The sequence below is a fragment of the Lepidothrix coronata genome, unplaced genomic scaffold, assembly GCF_001604755.1.
Source record: "Lepidothrix coronata isolate B3197 unplaced genomic scaffold, Lepidothrix_coronata-1.0 Scaffold174, whole genome shotgun sequence".
NCBI classification, from domain to species: Eukaryota; Metazoa; Chordata; class Aves; order Passeriformes; family Pipridae; genus Lepidothrix; species Lepidothrix coronata.
In genome coordinates this window covers 1,488,996-1,511,536 of record NW_016690354.1, presented here as the reverse complement: position 1 = coordinate 1,511,536, position 22,541 = coordinate 1,488,996, and the positions used below count along the sequence as shown (strand labels likewise).

The following is a 22,541-nucleotide window of genomic DNA, read 5'->3' as shown; positions in this document are numbered from 1 at the left end:
TGGGAACACAGTTTCCCTGGGAATATCCTTTATTTAAATTGTTTTCTTAATTTGATTTGCAGATAGATAAGGACAGTTGTAAACACCTCTGTTGAGCTCTTGGTGGGACTCTGCCTGCATTATGGTATTGAAGTTTGGCCTTGGAGTGTAAAGCAGTTAGAATGTACTTCTACTCCCATTCCTGCCAAATCCAGTTCTGAAATTTGGTGCTGTGGAACTTGTAATACCTTGTGTAAAGCAGTTAGCATACTGGGAACAAAAAGGCCAACCTCTCCAAATTTTAGAATGACTCTAAATGACCAGCCTCCCTTCTGACATTTGAGGAGCAAAGATCCTAAGACAAGTGCTAACACTGTAAGGATTAGCAGGGAGTAAAAGATGCACCATAGAAAACCATCGTTTCCTTTGCACTGAGGACAACCTTTTGGTAGTTTCTACAACCACAGTCAGGTCTCACATGGGCTGACTGGACTTATATCTGGATCTTGTATTGGATTTACTTCCTAATACTGCAAACTTGCTGTTACCTTTTTATATAGAATCTAGAACATAGAAATAATTGGTATCAGTAATATTGGAATGTTACATACTACTAAGCTGGAAAACAAAATGGAGGGAGCAACAATCTGTCTCCTTTTTCTGTAACTTTCATAGTTGCTTTCATAGTCCTTCTATGTTGCACATGAAAGCTTTTTCACCCCTTGCTGGCTTTCATGGAAAGGTAGTGCTGTTCTCAGCTTCACAGCTAAGTTAAATTTGGTTTTGTCCTCTGATGTCAGAATCAGTGCTTAATGGGGCAGTGTATTAACCAGTGAACAGGAATCAAAATAAAGCAGCTTCAGTTCAAGTTGAAACTTACTGTTTCAAGCAGGATAGTACTAAGGCAGAACGCTGAAAAAGTGAGCTCTGCCATGTGCTTTCTCCCCTGAGAGGAGGGATGTCTGCCCTGGTCCAGACATCCCACACTGCAGCAGTGTCAGCACTCTCTTAGTGTAAACAAGGAGTCAAGTCCCCTGGTATAGACAAGTCCATGATTTTAGGCTTCTGCAACATTGGAGGGGATTGCTTTAGATGGAGTGGGGTGAAAATGAGGGCAGAGTCGGGCCCAATTACAATTGCCCTGGCTGGAAGCAGAGACCAGACCTTCAGCATTTCATTCAAGCTACACAGAAAAATCCTTCAGTGCAGCCTGTTCCAAACGCATGACAGTCTCTGCAGAAAGGAGACTGGGCATGCCTGCCAGGAGCCTTGAGGAGGATGCTCTCTCCCATTTACCACGGTACTGCATCATCTCCTAGGCTGAACCGTGTTGCTGCCAGTATTTGCAGATACACTGAGATGCGTCAGAGCCTCCTGGCAGAGCTGCTGGATCGCACAGGCTGCCGCTGGGAGATTTAGTGTGTCCCCAGAGTGCCAGGAACAGGGAATACAGGAATATACACACGGGCACTCGCGCGGGTGCGTGCGCGCAGCCCGGGGAGGTAAGTCCAACCCCCGACAGCGGGGCCACCCTTCTGCTGCTGGATTTTTCCAGCCAGAGCATCTCGCCGGCTCTGCTGTGATTTATGGAAATCGGTTTCTGACGCGGGGCTTTTTCTGTTACGACAGGGACCCACGGACTGGAGGAGGTAGAGCTGCAGTCAGGGCAGGAGAAGTGAGGGAGAGGAAGAGGCGGGGAGCAGAGGGACACGGGGGACTGGAGGGGACAGACAGAGAAACCGGCACGGAGACACTTCAGAGATGGGTGAGTTATAACTAAGAGCAGGAAGAAAGTCAGAGAAAGCAAGAGAAGGAGAGCTGTGGGGAAGGGAAAGGAGATCAGAGACTGAGTCAGCCTCCAGAGGGCAAACGCCAGGAGACGAGTTCAGGGAACACCCCAGCATAACAAAAAGGACCGGTTCTGTCTGAATCTTTACCATGAGCACAAAGAAGAGCTGCCACCTGCCACTGGGGCAAGGAGACCAGGAGGAAAAGCAGAGTGAGGGTACTCCTGAGCTGGAGCGACAGGAGTGTGAGATGGAGCTGAGGAACAAAGCTATTCTGCAACAGAAGAGACGCCTTAAACAGGCCACCCAGTTTGTGCACAAGGACTCTGCTGATCTGCTGCCCCTGGATGGCTTGACAAGGCTTGGCACTTCCAAGGATCTGGTGAGTCCAGTGGGACCCCATTTGGGAGGGAGTCCTCCTAATAGCTTTCATCCCAGTTGGGAACTGCTGTCAGGTTTCTGAAAGGATCATGGGCAAAGATGAAACTTCCCTTCAGGATGATCTAGAAGCAGGTCAGGGTAGAGCGAAAGAGTGAATCACTCATTTATATGCATCTATACTCTCTATACATCCCCATAGGAACCAAACTCCTCACAGAGGCAGGCAGATATGGACTGGAAGGACTCTCCAGTATCCAAGTTTCTACTCACCAGTACCTATATATGTTCATGTGACATGTATATTTCCATGTGGGACATATCTGAAAACCCCCATCTATTCCTGCATGATCCAGCTCAAACGCAGACTGCTTTCCAGACTCAGCAGGGAGGGAAGCACAATTCATAAAACTCGGAGAGGCTTATGTTTGACCTTGTCACCTTTTTGCATTATTTTCTCTCCCCTCACTCTCTGGATTTGTGGAGGGGTAAGCACGGGGCAGGACCACTAACCAGGCATGCAGGCAGATGCAGTACCTGGCACTTGTGGATGATACCTTTGGGGAGGTGGCATGGGAGTGTGGCCTGTGGGCATCTTCTTGTGGAGACGTGGAGCAGGAAGCATCGGGAAGGGAGATCTGTTCCAGGAGCCTGGGCAGTCTGTGGTCTGGAGGGACTTCCCCAAGGCTAGAAGCAGTTTCCCCATGGGATCTCCTGCTGGCTCAACTGTACACATACTCTCCTTGCTCTGGCAGTTTTGCTGTCTAACTTTCCACTGTAGAGTTTAGCTGCTCAAGGATGCAGAGGTCTAAACTATTTTCCTGAAAGAGTGCCTAGGTCTAGTTGTGATGGGGGCACAATCACTTATTCCATCTGTGCCTGTGAGTGTCATAAAAGATCTTGCCCCTCCTTGCAGTCTGTGCTTCCCTCTGTATCCTCAGACAATCGCAACACCGCAGATGCTCATTGTATGTGTGTCTCCCATCATTTCCTGGCTCCCGTGGCAGGCTCCAAGGCTGCTGGAAGCAAGGCACACAGGAGCACGTGTGTGTGGGATGGGCAGGGTCCCTGGCACTGGGCCTGAGTGGGAGCTATTCTCCTTGCTGAACCCTTCAGCTGCAGCAGCTCTGCCCTGCGCAGACAAGGGGTCAGTGCCACATTCCCATGCTGGCACACCCTCCTGTCTCCCACACCCACCCCACAGCTGCCTCAGCAGCTGCTGAGAGTCTGTGGCTCAGCAGGGTAAAGGGTGGCTCTTCAAAGTCACCCTGAGCTGTCACCTTGTGTTCTGCCGGCCCTTCACAGCTGCACACACATGGACGTCAGCAGGGACTGGTCTTGAGTGTCCCTCTGGCCCTGCACACTGTCACTGCTGAAGTACGAGAGGGAAATCACATAAGCGCTGTCTTAGCAAGGAACAGGGACTCTCCTCCCCACAGGGAAGGAGGTCTGGCCATGCTGGAGCCCGGAGGGCTCCGCTCAGGCTGGCAGCACAGGCAGGCAGGCACAAGCCCTGCAGCGTTGCAGCTCAAACATCTCCTCAGGAGGGCATAGCCAGACATACCCCTGGGCCTGTCCCTGGACAGCTTTTGGCAGGGTACGGGAAGAAGCCACTTCTGAGTGTTTTAGTGTGTGTTTGTTGACCCCAGTCACCAAGGCAGAGAGAAACATGTCTACCTGCTTTGCTTTGGAATTGACTCTTGTCACACCATGCCCCAGAGTGACAACTGGCACCCTGAAGCCACAAATGCTCGCTCGAGCAAGACAGTCCTTGTCCAAATCACTTGCCATGAGCAGCTCTCCTGGTTGAATTAACCATTCTAAGCGGGAGAATTCCCTGTGCGTAGATAGCATGCAAAACACTGCAAAACACTGCATACTTCATGTTTGGTCCACGACAGAATAGCTGAAACATTTTTACCATGGAGCTAGGGGGCAGTGAATAAGGCATAACATCTTTTCTGACATGGAGGTTTTGCTCTGGCATTAGAGGGCACAAAATAAAGTGTGGCCCCTGTGCAAAGTTTGCATACATGGGACCCGTGTGGTACTTCCATTTCTGCTTTACCTTGGAGCAAGAGGAGAATGAGGCCTTAGTAATTCAGAAGTTCCTGCAACTTGATGGGATACTCTGACATTGCTGTGATACTTTGGGGACTGCAAGTCCAAAATATGCTTTTGGCATATATCTCCTGGCATTTCTCCAGCCCTATGAAAACCCCATCTATGTTTCCTAAATTTATATGGATCCCTCCTGGAGGACAGGAATACAAAAAAGGAATGTACTGAAAACAAAGCAGCAGTAGGAAGTGCTGGAGAGTTTGATCTTGGAGAGAGAGCAAAACACCCCAGAGTCCTATGGCACTTACACTAGGAGGAGAGTTTAATTGATTCCCCAAAACAGGTCTCCATTGACAGTACCAGAGACTCCAGCTGTGGCCATCTCAGATGTCCTAAAATTAGAGTAAGGCCTCGTGTAATTTAAAACTAAATATGTGCTTTCTTTTGCAGTCACAGGCTGTTACTTTTTGCCACTCCTCTCTTGTATTCTGGGTGTGCATTCAGCTTATGCAATGCATCCAGCAGTGCCTGGGATTTGATGGGCCCATCATGTCTCCAACAATGAGTAATTATACATTTCTATGGAGATCTCACATTTCCAGCTTTGTAGCAACAAGCATGATTTATTTTTTCCTAATGCCAAAATAAAATAAGTAGCTACATGAGCTACATATTCTGAAAGTACCAAGAAGGTCTGAAGATCTGGCTTCTTGCCTCCCAAAAATCAAGTTCCCCAGCTCGTACAATGTCACTAATCATAGCAAGGCCTTGAGATTTCATACTAGAGAGCCTGAACCTTCCCTAAGTTGCACTGGCAAACTGCTTTGACCCTTGTAAGTGCCCTGAGAGGGCCTCCTTTCCAGCTGCTGGCCAAAACATCCTTCAGGTCCTCCCTCACCATCCTCTAAATCTAATTGTTTCTGATCAGCCCAAAAGAGACAACAGTCTCCCATTCTCCATCTTACTGGTGAGAGAGAAGATAGGAAGGGCCCCAGGAGTCTGATCTTGATCAGATGACTCCACATCCCAGCAAATCCCCATCAGCACTTGGCCTCTTCCCAGCCTGAGTGACAAGATGGGGACAGAGGTGGCAGCTGCAATTGGCCTGCTCTTTCTGTGGGAAAGGTTACAGGGAGAGGGAAAAGTCCTTTTTGTGTCAGATTGTGAGAGATAGGAGGGAGGATGGGAATTCAAAGACCTGCTGTTTATTCCCTGCCCTTTTCCCATGGCCCAGATGTTAGCTGGCAGGCAAACTGGCACTGTGCTCAGAGTACTTAGGGAGTTAAGTACAACAGCCAGCTGTGCTGTGGGCCGGCACAGTAGGCTGGGAAAAGACTGGGAACAGAGGGATATTTTTACCTCACTTTTTCAACTACTGCAGTGCCTCCCACGCAGCATGTGAATGATCTGACCCTCACCCCTTGAGTGACAAGGAAACAGAGGCATGAGGGACTTGGCATCTTGCAAAGAGCAATGCTGAGTGTGACCAAAAAGCTGGTAACATCTGTCCTGCTCCAATCATTTGCCAAATATGACCAGTCAGGGTACTTCAAGTGGCAATTTACACACTTCCTGGCCTCAGCCCTCTGACCAAGCATGAAGCTGGTCTGAAGCACATGTATGCTGTGGGTACCCAGCTCATTGGCAGGTCTGGTGTAATTCATGTGTTTGGGCTGCACATTGACAAGATCCTACATCAAGCTGCTGCACAATCTAGGATTTAATTTATCTTTTAATTTATTTTTTTTTTTTAGAAAGATAAAAGCAGCAGTTTATGCTGTAGCACATTAACCCCTTTAGATTCTTTGCCTTTCTTCACTTAGGCAGTTGTTACTGAGAATGCCATGGTCAGCTCTGAGCAGCTGCTCTCCTGGAGAAGGGCCATGGGGCCAAGTACATGGAGAATGGACAAAGCTTCCTCCAACAGGCCTATTTCATTGGTGTTGCCCACTGTTGATTCAGTAGCAGTGCTGGATCAATACTGGACAAAAGCTAGAGCATCTGATATGGGGGAGCAGAGACAGACTACAAAGAACATTAAAAGCTAGTTTTAGTTTCCTCTTCAGGGGAAGCTTTCTGCTTCATTACAAATAATTGCTTGTACACCTAAAATTTCTAGAGTCCTGCCTTCTTACCCACAGGTACACATCACACACATGCTGCATTCCCTGTCCCCTCCCACATTAGAAGGTGTGAATGTGCCTGGTTGGTTGTCAGCAGACATACTCAGTAGTGTATGGCAGCACCTGAACAGGTATGAGACTGCCCAGTGCATGTTTAGCTGAAGGAACAGATATGTGTGGGGAGACCATGCATCAGGCATGTTTTTCTCCTCCAATAGCCGCATTTGAGAGATCTGCCTGTCACAGACATCCCAACACTTTAACATCACCTTAGTGGCTACAGAAAAAAATCTTGGGATTTAAAGAAAGTTTTTTGGGATAAGCCTGTCTTTCATCAGAATGATCAGTTGGGTTAGGCATTTGCAACCTGGTTCCCTGAGCTAGCAAATGTCCTTGTCCTTAGCTCCATTCTTAGCTGGGATTTCTCTTTCTTTGTGATGGAGACAGCAGCCACACAGTGTGGTCCAGCGGCGCCTCTTGGAAGGCAATCTGAACAAGCTACGGGTTCAGTCTGCACGGGTTCAATCTCCACTGGCAAAAGACCAGGATGAAAAGATGGAAAAGGGAGAGAACAGGAGAAAAGAGACTTCACCTCTGCTAATACAGTGCCAGGTAAGGCAACAACACGGTGCTGCTGATTTCACAGTGATGGCAAAAGCTCAGAGCTCCAGCTGCCCCCCTCCTAAGGGCCATGCTGAGTTATAAATGGCAATCCCAGCTGCAGTCAGAGAGAGCAGATTTCATGCATGGACTCCTAGAGTCTGGATTCAGGTCTTCCAAAGCCAGAGGAAAGCCTTTCTGCTACATGCATTCTAGTTGTCCATATTTGAGGATAAATTACCTTAATCACATCTCCTTCCTTTGAAGGCCAGTTTTCCTGTGATAGGAGGTATTTCATAACTGCATACAGAAGCAAGGAATGTCTCCTTATCACTTAAAGACAAGTGACCCTAGTTGATTTACACTTGCTGGATCCAGTCTGGTCTGATTCCCTTGGGTGTCAGAGGACCTCCTCAGAAAGTGGCTAAATGTGCTCCGAATTAGCATTGCTGCATCTCTTGATGGAAGCAGTATTTTTAGCTCCCTCTTCTTCTTATACCTTCCTATACAGCAGAGCACACTAATCCCTGACCCTTGTACTTCAGAAAGCACATCCAAAAGCTGTGCTCCATGAAACAAGGCTGCATGGTTGAAGCTGCTCAGTAACATGTAGATATGAGACTCACCAAGATAGAGACCTGGTATAGGGTGGATAAAAATACATTTTACAGTTTTTAGCTGTTTTTAATTCAGTTACCTGTCCTAAAAACATCTCCTGTGTTAGAGAGTAAAGACTACACTTCCAAGAAAAACACATACGCCTTTTAAAATTCAGTTGGCACAATAAATTACAATATGAACACAGCATGGTAGCAAGTTTCTGAAAGGCTGCAAGCAAAGACACTGCCTAGTTTGTTTTGGAGTCTTTACTGTTGCAGTCAGGCATTGCTTACCCTGGGTTTTAGACCTTAATGTAGCTAGGTTAACATAACCGTACTTGGGAACAGACTAGTAGGATAAATGGCTTTTTGATATAATTTTTCCAAATACCTGGAGCCTGGTTTTGAGCAAATGATGTTGTTTCTTTCTCTTTAATAATCACTCTTTATTGTTCTGTATGAGGAAATTCAGTGACAAAGCGTGGGGGTTTTTGCCAGGCATGTACATTGAACAAGGACAAGCACGTACAGGTGTTGTATCCCAGGGGCAGTAGTTAAATCAGCAGAAGGGTCCACTAGTGGACCGTTTGTGTTTCTAATGGACTGGACCCCAGCTGTCACACACATTTTATTTTCCCTCACAGAGGAGGGTTAATGAACATCACAGTCAAGGAAATAAGTCTAACACTCCCTGAATTCTGCACAGGCATTTCTCTCTTTTTCTGCCCTTCTTAAGAGCCAGTCACTGTTTGTCACACTTAATCTTCTTACACTGAAGGAAGGGAAGCTCTCCTCCCCTTCTTTTTAGTCTTGTTGCTTTTGATGTTCTCATTTGTGAACTTCAAAAACCCTCTCCTGTCAGTAACAGAACTGTGGCAGGAAATAGAACTCGGGCTGCCAGTTCATTTTAACCAGAGAGGTGAGCTGGTACCTTTTGGAGAACTGCTTGATTATGGTCCAGTTTTTATTAGAAATGGAACACGACCCCAGTGAAGTCTTTTTTCCCTGACAGCACCTCCTGAGAAAAGATAGTCTACCAGCTTAAAGCTGCTGTTTACACACAGACAAATACGCTGAAAATTTCAAAGTGCTAACAAATGCATTAACTGACTTGGAACTGAACTTGCCTGGGGAATAAGTCCAAATATCTGTAGACTTCAGTGCTACAGGGAGATTCAGGCAAGAAGTGTTTTCACTCTAACAGGTTATAGTTGCCCTGTGCCTAAGGCCTTTTTAAGTCTCAGAGACCAGAGACAGAGCCAGTCTGTAAGAGTTGTACTGCAGAGTCCTCCTATTTCCTTAGGTGGGTTACCCACATGGTATTTTAGCAGAATTGTCCTTTTTTGTGACAACTTTTGCAAAGCACTTTGGAAAGCTTATCATGACAGAGATGCATCACAGAATCAAGCTGTTATTTTTTTCTTGTGGAGTTTGTCTCTTGTTGGCTTGGAAATAGATGATGAAAGATTCCAGTGCTGTCCCAGTCCACTTTTCCAAAGCAATCTGGGGTTAATCAGCCTTTTGTTTGCTAAAGCAGCTTCTTGACTTTGGAACTTACATTATTTCAGAACACACAGTTCTTTATAAGTGGTGATCCTTACTGATTCTCCTTCCCCTGTTTCTTGGAAATCCCCATAACTGACATTTAGATAAAGACTAATGGTGACTGGTAGCAAACTGAAAATTCTGGAAAAAGATATGAGAGTGGGTAATGTGATGAAAAGTCCTCTTAGGCCAGGAAGGCTTGCAGTTCTCATCAGCTGCCTGTGTAGTCCTTACCTCAACTGCGTTGTATTTGTGGTATGCTGGATGGAGGACTTTCCTCAGGCTCCTGGTGAGTTCTCTGGACAAATAGTTAGTGGTGTAATTTGAAAGTGGATAACTTTTGTGATGTTGCTGGAACTGATAACTGTGCTGGGCTGTTTACACTGAATGAGATTAAATGTCATTTTCTACAGAATAATCACTGTCCTGTTATATGCTAGCAAGTTTCTAACTTGCAACTTTCCCGGCCTGCTCTGAAACAAAACTCAAGAATCTGCCTAGTGATAGAGTTTAGGCTTATTATAACAACAACAGCTCATGCATCTCAGGTCAGCCGGCTCCCAGAGTGATTCCTTAGTAACTGCTATCCATGCTTCAGGTTTTCTGTTTCTGAGAAGCTGATACAATGCTTTTTCTGCAGCTGGGCAATGAACAGTTGGCTTCTGTGAGCCAGAGGGATGGTTAATGCTTTCCCAGTAGAATCCATGTCTGTTACTGAGGAAGAGCTGTTTCAGCTGGACAGTGTTGGCAGGTTGCAGCCTGGGCTAATGTGGTGGCACACGTGACCTGAGACTCATGGTCAGTATACCCACTGAGGTAGTGAGGAGGCACAGGGAAGCCTCTTCTGTGAAGCACAGTAGAGAGGATGAGGAGACAGACATTTAGCACACATCTGCACTCTGTGCCTTTATCTTACCTCTCTGCTCAGTCTGGCCACAGTCCTCGTAGGCAGGGCTGATACATCAGTGAGGACAAGACAGCACAGACATTGCAGAGCTCTAAAACCAGAAGGGAGGCATTTTGTTATAGAATCACAAAATTATTTGGGCTGAAAGGGACCCTAGTGATATTGTGTCTGTTTGCAGCATTCCAGTATTTCTCACAAGAGATATTTTGTTCTTTCTTTTTATAACTGCTCACAAATAGTTCAGTTTTGAAAACGGAATCTTGGAAATACTGGACCTCTTGGAAATCTTGGAAATAATGTAGCTCGCTCTCTGTTATGATTAATAGTCAGAAACAGATTTAGTTAAGAAATCATGAAATTGAAACGTTTTCCTTGACCCTACTGGTGCTGCACTGAGTACCTCATAGCCATGCTGGTCTGCTTAAGGTGATCAAGCATTTAACCTTGTTAGGAATGAGCATAAGGGTAGAGGAGCAGTGGGAGGTCTGTTGCTGCTTCTGAGTGACTAATGGCACAGAGCACCACAGTGAATGGAAGAGAGGGAATCACAGGAAAAACACAAATGATAGTAGGGGAAAAAAAGAGCCTCTCTAAAGGGAAGCTTTGTGGCTGGCTTTTTGTGGGTGTTGGTGCAAGACAGAGCCTTGAAGAACTAGGCCATCAAGAATGGATATTAGGCACTAGAGACAGGTGAAAAACATATTTTGTAGATGGCAGTTACCCCATCTTTTCCAATTCCTTTACTAAGTCCTGCTCCTCCTTTTTTCCCCCTGAACATAATTCTTATCAATGTCCTTGGTAACCCTATTTTTTCAGACCTCTAACATATGTGAGACCTGCTGTTACTTCATCACCTCTGGCCTGCCATTAAGGACCTTTGTGCAGAGGGGGCAGAAAACATTTGGCAAACACATTTCCTTTTCCCTTTCAAGTGCAAAGGGGTGAAGAAATTAAGTGAGCAAGGCACTGGGGATTATTCCAGCAAGATCAAGCACAGGTGACTGGGGTGCAAGGCATCCAGTCTCTCCCTTTGCTAAATGACACCAGCTGTTACTATTGTAGTTATAATATCATGTCATATATCCTTGAAGAGCTATATAGGAACATAATGTAAACCCTACACAAAATAAATACCTTCTGATTAGGTTGTGTCTTGCATTCAGGAATCATTTGAATTTGTCAGTTCATCTCAGGGATATATGTGCTGGCTGCTTCTGTTTCTGACTTCTCCCTCCGGAAGCTCTTCAACTGAAAACAAATGTCTAGCCCTTGAAAATTGTTACCTGCAACACCAGAAGAAATGGAGAAATGACAAAGGCTGTGGCACATGCCTGTATTCCTTTAGAAGCTTTTGTCACATCAACTATTGCTCTGCTAATAAAGTCCATGGGGGTTTTCTGAACAAATTCACTAATTATGCATCTCTTGGCAGGAACACTGTTAAGGTAAAGTCCCTAAAACCAGATAAATGTCTGGGCAATCAAATACAAATGAAAGAAGACAAATTCAAAAAGAAATCTTTGACAGAGGTTTGCAGAGCACTGTGGAGACCACTATTGTCTTGGATAAGTCTCCTACCTTCTGACTACTGCCTAAAACACCACATCTTTGGCTGTGTTGCTCAGAAAGTTAGAGGAGTGAGTATGCCCATTTTGAGCCCACAGTAATCATCTGTTGTTGTTTTTTCTAGTGCCAAGGTCAGGTATTGAAAGCGACTGTTAACACTGGGTGTCTACCGAACCTCATCTCCAAGAGCTGTTTAAACCAGCTGGGGTAAGTCTTTGCACAGTAGAAGAGGAGAGATGACTAAAAGAAAACCTATGGCAAGAACCTAGGCACCCTTGCTTCCCAGCCCCAATGATAATTACTAGCAGCTTTGCATGTGCACACGGCTGTTTAGGAGAAGGTGCAGAAGGTGGGATACAGGGCAAGGCATCAGGAGCACTGGCAAAGTTGTGTGAAGACCCCAGACTGGGAGGCAGAGCTGTGTCATTCTGTCTGTGTGTAGTGCAAGGCAAAGCTGCCCAGCTGATGGCTAGTGGTGAGGTTTTGCTTGTTGAATCTACCTCCAGACATACTGTGTGAAAGAGATTCCTCCTCTTGTGGGCCTATTCCCAATGAGAACAAGAAGAACTGCCATCAGTGAGAAGTCCTGTTTTTCCTACTCTTCCTCCACTTGAGGCAATAACACTCCTTGTGTCCCACAGGCTGGAAGAAGTGTCTGCCATGGACTGTGGAGACCTCTCTCTTCCTATCCCCAGCGTTGTTGGCCGAGTAGAACATATGGAGTTGCAATTTGGCCCGGAGACAGTGTTGTGTTCGGCACTGGTTGTAGGTGAGAGTGCCAGCCCCTCATCTCCCTTATTTTTCCTCTGTCCCTCTTGCACTGTCAAGGGCATTTAGAAGGACCTTTAAGAAGAGCGTAACATGGTAGGAGGTTGGTGATGTGGTCGCTTCCACTGCTCGCCAACGTCATTATGTGCTGTGAATACCTTCAATCTAACCAAATGCAAAGGGCATAGGAAGGGTACAGAGAAGAGAGAAGACACGGAAAGTGGGAAGAAATGATGTGCTTTTTGGTCTTAAAAAAGGATGTGGAAAATTCTCATTTACATTCTAAAATGGACATTTCTTAAAATTATGCAGAAGGCTTGATTAGTCCTCTGGTGCCCTATGTTCTATTGAATGGGCACTTGTATCTCTGGCTGAGAGTCATCAGAGAAGGCAACAGAGGGTACAGCTTATTCCCCAGAGTGTTTCTCTGTGTACTCATCTGCTTCTGCTGCAGGGAGCACCCTGAAAGAACCTGGTAACCACAGAGTGCTGAGTCTCCCTCAGTGTCCTGAAGCAGGACCCTTTGAAGGAAGGAGCCATAGTACCCAAGGCCAAGTCAGCAGGTGCTGAGGCACGCCCATCAAACAGCAGAAAGGCTGCATGTTCCACATTCACATCAAGCTGTGAATATGCTGAAAACAACTTAGTTGTCTTTTCCCCCCCCTTGTTCTTTATCCCTATTAATTTTCCAGCTTTACTCTCTTGCCTTTATCTGTTTCCTCATCTTTGATGAGTACTATTCATCTTCCAAGACCTTCCTTGCTCCCCCTTTTCATGCCTATTCTTTCCATGTTCCTAGTCATCTAGAAAGAGCTTCCTCCTCTTATACACTCAAGTTCACTCTTCTCTTCTGTTTTTTCCTGTACTAGTTCTTGTCCTTTATGGAGAATCTGTATTAGTACCATCACAGGTGAATTTAGCCCAGTAGCATCTATCCATTTTGCTGGGATGTGGAGATATCTGCCTGGAAGGAGCAGAATTGCTACCCTTGTGTCTTATACCTCCCTGTACACACAGTGCTCTTGCTTATGTCATTATAAATAAATTATAAATTACTTAAATAAATTAAATAAATTATAAGTCACTTGTTACAGGGCAAGCTGGCATTCAGGAGACATGGGAAGTGTTAATGATATTACTGGTGGCTCCTGATTCCTGCAGACTCCAGGACCTGGAAATTCCTCCTTAGCTGCCACTCAAGTCCAGATGGGCAACTCTAAGATGCAGGAGGTCACTCCCACCCAGTCCAATGCATGTTCTTAGTGGCAGGTTGAGGTAGTAGCAAGGCTGAAGGTATATTCCAAAGAGGCACATAGAGAAAGGACAGAGACAAGGCCAGCCACACAGATCACCGCATGCAGAGTAGTGCCTTTACCAGCAGGCACATAAATACCAGCACAGATAGCCTAGCCCTGGTCCTCCTCTCCAGCTGACCAGGACTGAAGTTCACCATCAGAAGTTCACAGATCCTCATTCTCTAGATTCACAAGCACACTTATATTCATAGTCTTTGAATAACAGCACAGCTTCTAGGTCTGTTTTATATCCATGTTGGGATCATAGGCCCCCTACCTAGCCACTGACCCAGACCCTTGAGTACAAAGCCACAACCTCATAGGATCAAATTCATCAGGAAAACATAAACACACCCAAGTCTTTCTAGTTAGTGGCATTTAGATCTCTCATAGTCGTGCCCTGTCCTCTTCAATTGCTGACTTATAAACCCAAGGCCCTTGTGACCCCAGTCAGAGCAGGTAGCCAAAGCTCTCTTGCATGCTGAGCGCTCCAGTTGTTGGCACCAAGACCTACAAACTCTGTGATCCACAGTCTTTATTCAGTTACTGGAACTCAGACCTTGCAGCACACATCGTAATCCCTCCATTGCTGGCACTCAGGTGTATAAATTCTATGGCACCCAGACTTCTCTTGCACACTGGTGTCTCTGGTTGCTGGCACCTGTGAGCTACATCTTTTTCTCCAGTTGCTGACACACACCTATGAGCCCTATGGCCTGTAATCCCTTCAGTTACTGGCACCTCCCTTGCCAGTCCCTGAAGTTAGTGACATCTACAGCTATTTAACCCATGGCATGTTCTACACTTGCTAACACTGAAGACTTGCAGCAGTCAAATGTAGGATAGAGAAGTTACACAGAAAAATTTACTTAATAAAATTATCTAATAAGATAAGTTTATGAATCAGATGTTCTTGTATTCCATATCCTCTTACAGGAGAAACACTCTTTGTTTAGATGGGTAGTATTGTATAATTTTAAGCCTGATTGGTGTCTTCTCTCTTCTCAGATGATGAAATGCTGGAGTTTTGCATTGGTCTCCAAACTCTGTGGTCTCTCAAGGTAAGGAACAACTCCTTGCTTATTGGAGGGCTCCTCTCAAGAAGTTCTCCAAGATCTGATTGCTGTAAGCATCTGAAATACTTAAATCCAGGTCTTTCAGGGCAACGCTTGTCACACAGCTGCCTGACTGGCTGCAGTATGTGCCGAGTCACTGATTCCTTTCCACTCCCTCTTAAGGGTTTTAAGAAAGGAAACTCCCAGTAGGATACTATAACATCACCCATTCTTTATATTCCTGACCAAACAAGTTGCAAACAGGAAGAAGAAACTGAAGAAGAGACAAGAAAAGGCAATACACTAACTTTGTCATGAGATATGTGTCACCTTCTGAAGGCAGATGTGAACAAGCTCTGCTTTTGCTTTAAGCCAAATGAAGCTGTATAATCATATTCAGTATCCAACACTAGCTGGCCATGAATGGACAGGGCCCTCTCCTTTTATCAGCTTGGCTCAGGGTCAATGGTCTGCTGAGCCTGATTCCTGGGTGGCTCAGAATATGTCTGCAGCAACCTGGCTCCTGCCTGTCACATATTTATAGCCACATCTCAGACTCATAAAACAGGAAGAGCATTGGGCTGAACGGCTAAGTGGTGTGAGGACATCAGTTCAGAGGGAATCATAGGAAGAAGGGAGGGGAATAGCCCTGTGAAGGGTTTGGAGAGGAATCCATTGTAGGAAACAGGATGAAAGAGAAGGCATAGAGAACACAAAGGGAAACTAAGGTCTCTCTAAAACCAAAGTGGTGTTGCAGGTTTTCTCCAGTCATAGACATCATGAGATTTGTGATCTGAAATGTCCAGCAAGTAACTGGCTCTCCCTTCTTTAGTGTTGCATCGACTTGGAGGACGGAGTCCTGAGATTTAAAGCACTGAGTCAAGAGCTGCCTTTTCTACATGCCTCTGAAGAGCCTGCTCAGTGACTAGCTGTGTTCCCCATGTCTGGGGCTGAGGAGACTTGCTGCCATGAAAGAGAGATGAGGGCGAGGCTCACGTGCCCCTAACCTTGCTGAGTTCTAGGCTGAGGCATTCACTGGGGAGTGAGAAAAAGGCAAGTGGGTGCTGGAAGCTGTTGTTACTGTGAGTGCCTCAACTTCAGAGATGTCCCTCTTTTCAGTGGACCCTCTCACTTGTCCCAGTGTGCCAAGTGGGCATTTTGTTCTTGCTTTTCTATTTGTCCCTAGTCACTCCAATTTCTGTTTCTGTAGTAAATTTACCCTACCCCTTTAATGACTACAATACCCTCTGTTCATGAGACAAGAGAGTCTCTGTGAACAATCTCCAGTTGCTTTGTGGACAAAAGGATGGCATTTCTCCAAAAACCTCCGAAGACTGCCATGAATGTTTCCCTTCTCTTTGCCTCAGTGTGAGTGGATACCCGTCCCATTTCTTTGTGGGAGGGGCCCTGTTCTCCTTGCCTGTACTCTGGCAAGCTGGATTTTGTTAGTTTTTTCTGGCTCAGAGCAGAACAGAAGTATTTTCTTGGGAAAACCCCGCAGCAAGAACATTTTTAGAGTTCTCAGTTCTGAGAAACCTTTGCAAAAATGCTGAGTGTAGATGCCTAAAGTACACACAGGGGCTTGGGCTTTGTCACTGCATCCTTGGGCACTAAGCTGTGTTATACGCATGGCAATGCTTATCATCTCTTGGTGTCATACACAGTAGTCAGACTTGCAGACCCTGCTCTTCTGATCAGGCCTTTCCTCTCTGTACTCCAGCTGCTAGAGCTACATTCTGTTACCTCTGCTGCTTCATCAGAGATCCTGTTGTTCACTTCAAGTGCTGCATTGAATTATAGCACAAAGTCTTCTGCTCTGTCACCTCCTTTCTTTCAACTTGAGATCCAGTGACTGAATACAGATACTTCATCAGCCTCAAGTCCTGGCATCACACAGCCCATCAACTTTGGTACTCTTGCACAAACAAGAACTGGACTTCCTTGCAGTACCCGCTCAGGTCAGACAACTGTGAACTCATCTGGGATGTCAAGGGTGATTATTAAGTCACTTAATAATTGTGGTTTTTTTGTTTTTAATTTCCATCCTAGAGTGTAGCTGTATTATTAATCCATGGTCTATTCTTTACTAGCTCTAGGAAAGATGCACTAGATCAGGGCTTGTTCCATGCCTCATGACTACTGATTCACTATCCACACTCTCCAAAATGTACCTTTTTCCACCCTTAAAATGTCATGATATCCCAATTTTGCCTCTCTTTCTGGATTAAATACTGCTGACTCTCTTCCTTTTTTATCAAACTGTTTGTGCTGTGTTTCTCAAAGAAGTTGTGTATGCATTTTTGCTTTTATTCTGTTAGTTCTTTCCAAAGTCAGATGCTGTATGCTGCAGTTTAACACATGCTAAGCACAGCAGAGTACAGCCCGACTGATATGATTTGGGATTCACTTACCAGTGTTAGTTGGTATGACTAGCATCTGCTCCTCCTACATGGAGCATAAGACTTCTACTGTTAGTCATCGCATCTTGCATCTTCTGATCTTCTGATCTGTTCCATGACTTCTTTTCTACTCTTCTAGTTGTGCATCTGATTATTTCTGCATGAACTGCTTTCCATGAATCTCCTGAATGGCACCAACAGTTCTCTCATTTAGTCAGGAAACATGCCTACTTGATGAGTCTGTCTTCCAAAGCACCAGTAATTCTTCCTGGATTTGTATCACTTGCATGGCTAACTGGCTTCTCAAACCCAGGGCTCTTTATGACAGTTTAGACTTGTACTAAACCATCCTGTGTGTCAGTTGGAATCTATGTGGTACCTGGGTCAACTGCTGAAAAAAATCTTATTACTGACAGATGAAACACCTGTTCCTACATGCAGCAACTCACCCAGTTTCCAACTCTCATTGCCCTCTAAAACTGGCATGTGGAACAAGGCAAATAATCTGTTAATTATCTGATAGATACCATATCCATTAAAATTCTTATTAAAAAAAAGGCAAACTCCAAACCATAACCCTAAAGCTCACTCTAGCCCTAACCCAAACATTAAATCCCAACAATGACTCTAAATTTAACCCATAAAGCTAAACATAACATTAAACTTAACCCCTAAACCAAACTCTAACCCTAAAACTTAATGCTAACCCTAACCTCTAAACCAAACCACTATGCCCTAACTGTAAAACTTGACACTAATCATAACCCCCTAAATTTAACCCTGTAATCCCAACTCTAACCATTTAACTCTAAACCCAAAACATAAACATGATTGTAAAGACACTAACTATAAACTCTAATCCCAAATCCTAACCATAATGCCCAACCCTAAACTCTAACCATTAACCCTAAAACCAACCCTAAACCTAAACTCTAAAGCTTAAACTTAACTCTAAATCCTAAACCATATAACTAAACTTAATTCCTAACCCCAACTCTAACCATAACCCTAAGCCTACACGTGACCTCAACCACCTAACCTCTGATGGTTTTTGTCAGTGCCCTATTTCCCTCCAGAGTGCCCTGGGGCTTTTGCTGGGTTTTGCTTTGCCCTGTAAGGGGCGCTGCTTCCTTCCAGAGTGTTCTGGGGTTTTTGCCAGGCTTTGTGAGGCCCACACAGGGTCCTGCTTCCCTCTGGAGCACCACAGGGCTATCGCTGGACTTTGCTGATGCCCAGGGAGGTCTCTGTTGCCTTCCAAAATGTCTGACAGCTTTTTCTGGGCTTTGCTGGTGCTCAAAAGTGGCTGTCACAGGAAGGAGAAGGTCACCAATAGCTTTCAATCCTGGCCACTTCCTTGTGAGAGTCGTGCCTGATGGGTGTCCATTTTGGAGCTGGGCTCTGGCTAGGATGGGAGTGTAGGTGAGTCTTTAAACTGAAGCCAACAGGAATCTTTCCAATTATTAAAATGGTGTTGGATGGGATTCTATAGAAAATTGGCACGACTTTGAGTTGACAGTTCTATTTTGACTACTGACTGTCACAGCCCCGCAGATACTTGCACACTAGCTGCTGTCTGAATTCATTAGGCGCTGTTCCTACATATCTGTCTTGGGATAACTGCTTTTGCTCACATTTAGAACATTCTCCAGTCCTTCTGAAGCCTTCCTGCGATTCACATGCCTCATTTCTCAAAACACTAACTGCTCAGGTTCCTCTGTGAATTAATGTGCTACAGCACTAGAAAATCCCCAGCCCTCCCTGTCCCTCTCTTCTCTGCGTAATAAATAATTCTTTGCATCCTCCTTTCCTTCCCCTCACACTAAGCAACAAATTTGCTTCTTCCAAAAGGAATTCTTTCCTTTTACATAATCCTTTTAACACTTTCCTATACCCTGGTTGTTAATACACTTGCATGTTGTGCCACAACTTTGCCAGCCTCTCCTCTTTGTTGTTAACAACTGGATGTATAAATGTAGACTGTGCCACTTCTCAGTGACAGAGAGGATGTTTCCAAGAAAGCACCAAATTAGCACGTGAGAGTTCTTCTCTCAGCTTTGAAATCAGCTCCAGGGCAGAAGACATGCTTTTCACCTTCCTCCTGTCCATGTTAGCTGAGCATGCAGATCCACACAGTAAAGGTCTCTTTCACCCAGACACTGAGGAATCTGTTGCTAACAGTTATCCTGGAACATCCACATCTCCCTGAGATTAGCTCAGTTGGTTACAGCACAGTGCTAATAATGCCAAGGTGGTGGGTTAGATCTTAAGATTCACTAAAGAGTTGGACTCAATGATCCTTGTAGGTCCCTTCCAACTCAGAATATTTTGTGAGCAAGCCTTGCTGCAGGCAGAGCTTGCAGAAAACCACATTTATACAACTGGGAACTGCAGGTAATAATGCCATAGCAGACACCTCACTTCAACTCACTCCCTAAATCACAGTCTAATCCTACAGTGTCAGTACCTGCTTTTCTCATTGACAGAACTTCTGGTGGGTTTCTATTGCCCAAAGTTCCTTGGCATTAAATGACATGCTGTTACTGACTTGAACACATATATTCTAGCCCAAACCAGTGTTTTCTCCAAAGATGAGCATTTTTGTGTCATTACATGGAAATCTCAGCTTCCAAGAAAGAAGTCTTGGCTTTAAAAAATGTGATTAGAAAATAGGACTTACAACATCTCAAAGAAGCCAATTCAACTTCATCTACAAACATGGAAATTTTTAAAAGTCTTCCAGCACAGGAAGCCCAGTAAGTAATTTTTGAGTCAGTTGGCAAGGCTGAAGATTGTCTCAAATGTAGTTTCTTTTGGTAAGCCTGTTATACAGATACAGTTCCCTACTCCCAGTCCCAGTTATCTCTATTGCTTTTGGTGGACAAAGGGAATGAAGGAGCTATCTAAAGGCCTTTTCCACTGAAGATCAAAAAATATTAATACTTTCATATGGAAAGTAGAAATTCAGTACAAACTGCCAGCTCAGAGCAGGGTATAGGCACATTCTGTATGTGTCCAACACTGGCTTCCTTGTGATGAGGCCCATCCCTTCAATATAGACAATGGACTGTTAGTATTTGAGGGACAAACTCTTTGAACCGCCTTGGTGGTCAGCTCCTACTTGGGTTACTTTTCAATAGGGTGGGCACAAGGTTGTGGAACACTCTGCAGGGAAACATCCATCAAAGCAAATTTCTGAAACTGAAGCAAGTGTGGGATATACATGGCTGAACCTGCTCAGGAATGGGGAGATGGAGTTCCGAGGCCCCTTCCAAGGCCTATGTGCAAGAGGTAAATCTATCCTGAGAATATGCACTCTCCCAAAGCCATAATCAGGGCCATTTCCAGGAGCTTGGGGTCACTTGGTTTTGAACAGAATGGGAGCTCCAACCATACACATTCCCACAGACCTGCTCCTTCTTTTACTACTAGAAGGTGACCTATGGAACTGAAGACCACTGAGTCACTCCTCCTTTCAAGAGAATTCACTGGCAAATGCCAGGATACACCTGAAGAGTTAAAAAAATAACTAAATTCAGCAAAAATAGCATAAAAACAAAGGCAGGGATGGCCAGCAGGTTCATTATGTCTCAGGAAAATAAGGCAACCCCCTTCCTTTATTTTTTTGCTAGTAAGTCAACCATCACAACCAAAGCCACGAATCATTTATCTGCAAATACCCCCAGTGCCTGAGAATGCTGTCAGACTCCTCACTTGCTGTGTGCTGGCACTGGGACATACAAAGGTGTCTGGCCAATCTTGCCAGTTGAAAAGCTTCCCAGCACCAGTGGGTATGCCAATCTGCTACAGAGTAGGATACAGTGAACAACATTTTCTGCTGTGTGGGAAGGAATCACTTCTAATTCCAACTCTGTGGCTTGTGTCAGCTGGCAAGGACAAACAAGAAATTAGTTACAATGAAAGTATAATGTAACTCAGTCCAAAGACAGAGCCTTAACTGGCCCCTTTCCTGAGAAAATGTAGACTTCACGGGGAAATTGTTGCCAATGGAAGTAGAAGCACTCACTTCAGGAAGTATTGGCTGTAGCCAGTCTATCAGGCACTTTGGAGTTTAGGGCAGGAAAAAAGAAGGAAAGTCATCTTTTGGCCAAGGAACAGTATAGATCTTCATCTAATTCTTCTTTTCATTCTCCTATGTGCACAAGGGGCATAGGAGCAAAATGCATCTGCTAATTATTATGTGCTGCACGCAATATAAAACTGTCAGGGAAACCCTCAAACGTTAGTATTTTTCCTCTCCAGTGGTTTTTAAGAGATGAAGAGTTTTGGGGAATGGATGTTTTTGTAGTGTCCATATCTTCTCACCTCTGCTTTCCACAGTGCACATTGCCTGGGCTTGCACAGCACACAGCAATGTTATCCTCAGGCCAGCAAAAGAAGAGGGCTAGGGTGCACAGATGACCCTGCCCAACATATACAACGGTTTTGCCCTGGTTTTTTTTAAAGATGTTCCTTAGATAAATGTCATCTCTCCCTTGGTAACCCTTTCCCTTTCTCAACAATTAACAGTCCAACAGTGGATCAGTTTGACCTTCTTTTCTTGGAAATCATTTGACCTGTACAGCCAAGTTTGTTCTGCATAAAACAGTTTCAGCCATTTGTACATCCCTTGCGCTTGTGTTGCTAATAAAGGTTTATATTTGGTGTTGCTAATAAAGGTTTATATTTGGCATGGACAGATAGCATTGAGTTGTTCTCTGTTATGAGTGTAGGCAATCCTGTTAGGCTCTGACTATTTGCCAGAAACAATGGTGATTGCCTGCTGCACATCTCAGCATCATGGGAGCTGACAATTTGTTGAAGTTACACTCTAGATCCAAAAAGCTTCAGGACAACTCCTTGCTTTAACCCATGACTAGATGGTCTTCATAGCAGCTCTCCATAGCTCAAGCCCTGCTGCTCTCAACACCACTGTTAATAAGCTCTATTACAACTTGAAAGCTCCTGTCTGAAAGGTCCAGTTTTACACAAGTACTTAGTATGACAGGGGAACATTTAAAAATGCTTCTCAGTGAGGTCATTAAAATGCAGAGAAACTTCCACTGCAGTTAGAGAGTCAGAGGATATGGTGGCCTGAGAAGCAAGCAAGCTGATACAGAGTAGGTCATACCATTTCACTGCTCCACATTTCAACTCTCCCTACTGCCAAACACAGAGGACAGCGTATCTCCTCTATAGAGCTTATATAAATCTACAGATGAAAACTGCAAAGAATAGCTAATGCTTATTATGTAAAGATCCTGCCCTTCTACCACGTAGGGCTACTCCAACAACAGTCATTTTGACCCAAGGGCAAGACACTCCTTTCCTCTATACAAAGTATGTTCTCCCAATTAGGGCTGCCCTTTGCAGAGTATAGCACAGCAGGTTTTCAAATGCCTGCAAGATCTTTAAATGTCACCATTTGCTACAGATCACTGAATTTCGTGTGCTCTGACTCAGGCTGCCATAAAGGTGAAGA

The 22,541-nt window shown here is 44.9% G+C and overlaps 1 protein-coding gene across 1 annotated transcript; it reads left to right on the top strand.

The window, feature by feature from the left end:
• The first annotated feature begins 1,048 nt into the window (after window positions 1-1,048).
• Window positions 1,049-21,755, top strand: NRIP2 (nuclear receptor interacting protein 2). Its single transcript, XM_017830085.1, has 7 exons — window positions 1,049-1,481; window positions 1,609-2,148; window positions 6,776-6,940; window positions 11,670-11,752; window positions 12,187-12,314; window positions 14,617-14,669; window positions 15,496-21,755. Exons 2-7 carry the CDS (start codon window positions 1,918-1,920, stop codon window positions 15,586-15,588), a joined length of 753 nt encoding a protein of 250 aa, XP_017685574.1. The 5' UTR covers window positions 1,049-1,481; window positions 1,609-1,917; the 3' UTR covers window positions 15,589-21,755.
• The last annotated feature ends 786 nt before the right edge of the window (window positions 21,756-22,541 follow it).

Bases quoted from the DNA above. Each gene is read 5' to 3' on its own strand.
- NRIP2 (XM_017830085.1), top strand. From the start codon at position 1,918: ATGAGCACAAAGAAGAGCTGCCACCTGCCACTGGGGCAAGGAGACCAG. The intron at 6,941-11,669 runs GTAAGGCAACAA...TGTTTTTTCTAG, and splicing joins CTCTGCTAATACAGTGCCAG to TGCCAAGGTCAGGTATTGAA. The intron at 14,670-15,495 runs GTAAGGAACAAC...TCCCTTCTTTAG, and splicing joins AAACTCTGTGGTCTCTCAAG to TGTTGCATCGACTTGGAGGA.